The 1,870-nt window shown below is 54.8% G+C and overlaps 1 protein-coding gene across 1 annotated transcript; it reads right to left on the reverse strand.

Annotated features, from left to right (window-relative positions):
• Positions 1-249: 249 nt before the first annotated feature.
• On the reverse strand, positions 250-630 carry LOC142768332 (uncharacterized). Its single transcript, XM_075870301.1, has one exon. The coding sequence runs from the start codon at positions 628-630 to the stop codon at positions 250-252; it is 381 nt and encodes a 126-aa protein (XP_075726416.1).
• Positions 631-1,870: the final 1,240 nt, after the last annotated feature.

The following is a 1,870-nucleotide window of genomic DNA, read 5'->3' on the forward strand; positions in this document are numbered from 1 at the left end:
CCTCTGTGGACATAGAATTCGTGCAAAAAACTTCAGGACACGCTTAAACCTGAACAAGCCATCATGCGTGATGAACGTCGTTAAGTCCCTACTGCTCTCCTCTAACAACAGCTGGTGATAAGCTGACGCCAAGTCTAGCTTAGAAAAACAAGTGGCTCCATGAAACATCTGCAACAACTTTTCAACGTGCGGCAAAGGATACCCTTCGATGATAATTGCCTTATTCGGTTCCGTGAGATCTACACACAGTCAGATGTTTCCATGTTTCTTGCGGACGACGACGAGCAGCGAGACCCACTCAGAAGCGTCGACGCGTTCGATGACATCCGAGTCCTCGAGTCGTCGCAACTCGATCGCCACCTGATCGCGAAGAGCCAGAGGGAGACGTCTCAGCTTCAATGCAACCGGAGTCACACCTGGCCGCCGTTGAATGATACGAATGAAACCCTTGACGAGACCCAACTCGTCGCTGAAGAGCTGCTCGAAGCCCGAAGGCACGTTGGAGGGACACTGCACCTCACATGATGCGAGCCGGCACGTCAACGACGTGCCGTCAATCTGAATGCCCAGTCGCTGAATGGCGTCAAGGCCCAATAGCGATGTGCCTTTATCGGTGACGTAGAAAACCATGGAGGAAGACCGCTGCAACACTTTGACTAGAGCTTGGAAGGAACCAAGAATCCTGATGCGCTGCTTGGAGGTAGTTTTGCAAGATGACTACAGCTTTGGACAGACTGTGCTGTTTGCTGAATGACGCTGAAAGTCATCTGCAGTCATCAAGGATACAGAGGCTCCTGAATTCACCTGTAGTCGCAGGGTAACACCATCGACCACAGCGTGGATGACTAAGTCTTTTCTGGATGAGGTGCTAACTGTTAGCACGGACAATAAAGGACAATCCGAAGATAACACTGTTGAGCTTGAAGTTGAGTTCAACTGATTGGAAGCCTGCTACTCCGGTACGACGTCGACAGCTCCCCTCGAAGAGACGCGCTGTACAGGGGCAGTCTTGCGGCACATCGACGCGAAATGTCCCCAAACGTTGCCCGTATTGCAACGTCGACTTCGGGCTGGACAATTTCGAAAAGTTGAGTGGTGCCGTCTGCTTCCGCAGCGGTCGCACAATTGAGGTTCGAAGTCGCCTTGAGACTTCTCATTTGGGACTGGAGCACGGTACCCCGACGGCGACTGCGGCTGAAAGTCGCCATCTTGGCCTCCCGGACCTGGTGACGTGACATCACGGGCTCCTCGACTGGCGCGGCCATTCTTTTTCTCCGCACCGCCATATTGGGCACCTTGCCCAATGGTTTGGACATGTTCAGGTTGACTGGGAGCAAACGCTTGGTTCGCCAAGGACAATGCTTCGAGCGTCCGACCAACTTCTTCCGCTTTCCCCAAGGAGAACTCTTCGCCGTATGCCAGCAGCTTCTCTCTCACTCGCCAGTTGGACGAGCCGTGAATAATCTGATCGCGGACGCGTTCCGCGTACGTGAGCCCAAACTTGCATCGTACGGCTTTTTCCTTCAGGACTGTCACGTAGTCGAGGAAACTCTCGCCGGGGAGTTGACGACGACTAGTGATCTCGTGACGTTCAACTAGCGGACTAGTGGACGCGGCGAAAAGCCGATCGAGCTGCCTGACGAGACTGTCATACTTTGCAACGACCGGAGCCGAAGAATCTGGGACAGACGCCGGCGTAGTAGGCACCGCGTTGCTCGGAGTAGACGCCGCATTGCTTTTCTCGTGTCGGGCTTCTTCCTGTTCAGCTGCCGCGAAATACCTCCGCTGTCCTTCCCGTCCCAGCAGGCTGTCGAGCGCCGACGCACGACGCGCGTCGTTCCAGTCGCTGCCGCCGGCTGCATCCAGGTGG

This window comes from Rhipicephalus microplus, chromosome 8 (assembly GCF_043290135.1).
Source record: "Rhipicephalus microplus isolate Deutch F79 chromosome 8, USDA_Rmic, whole genome shotgun sequence".
NCBI lineage: Eukaryota > Metazoa > Arthropoda > Arachnida > Ixodida > Ixodidae > Rhipicephalus > Rhipicephalus microplus.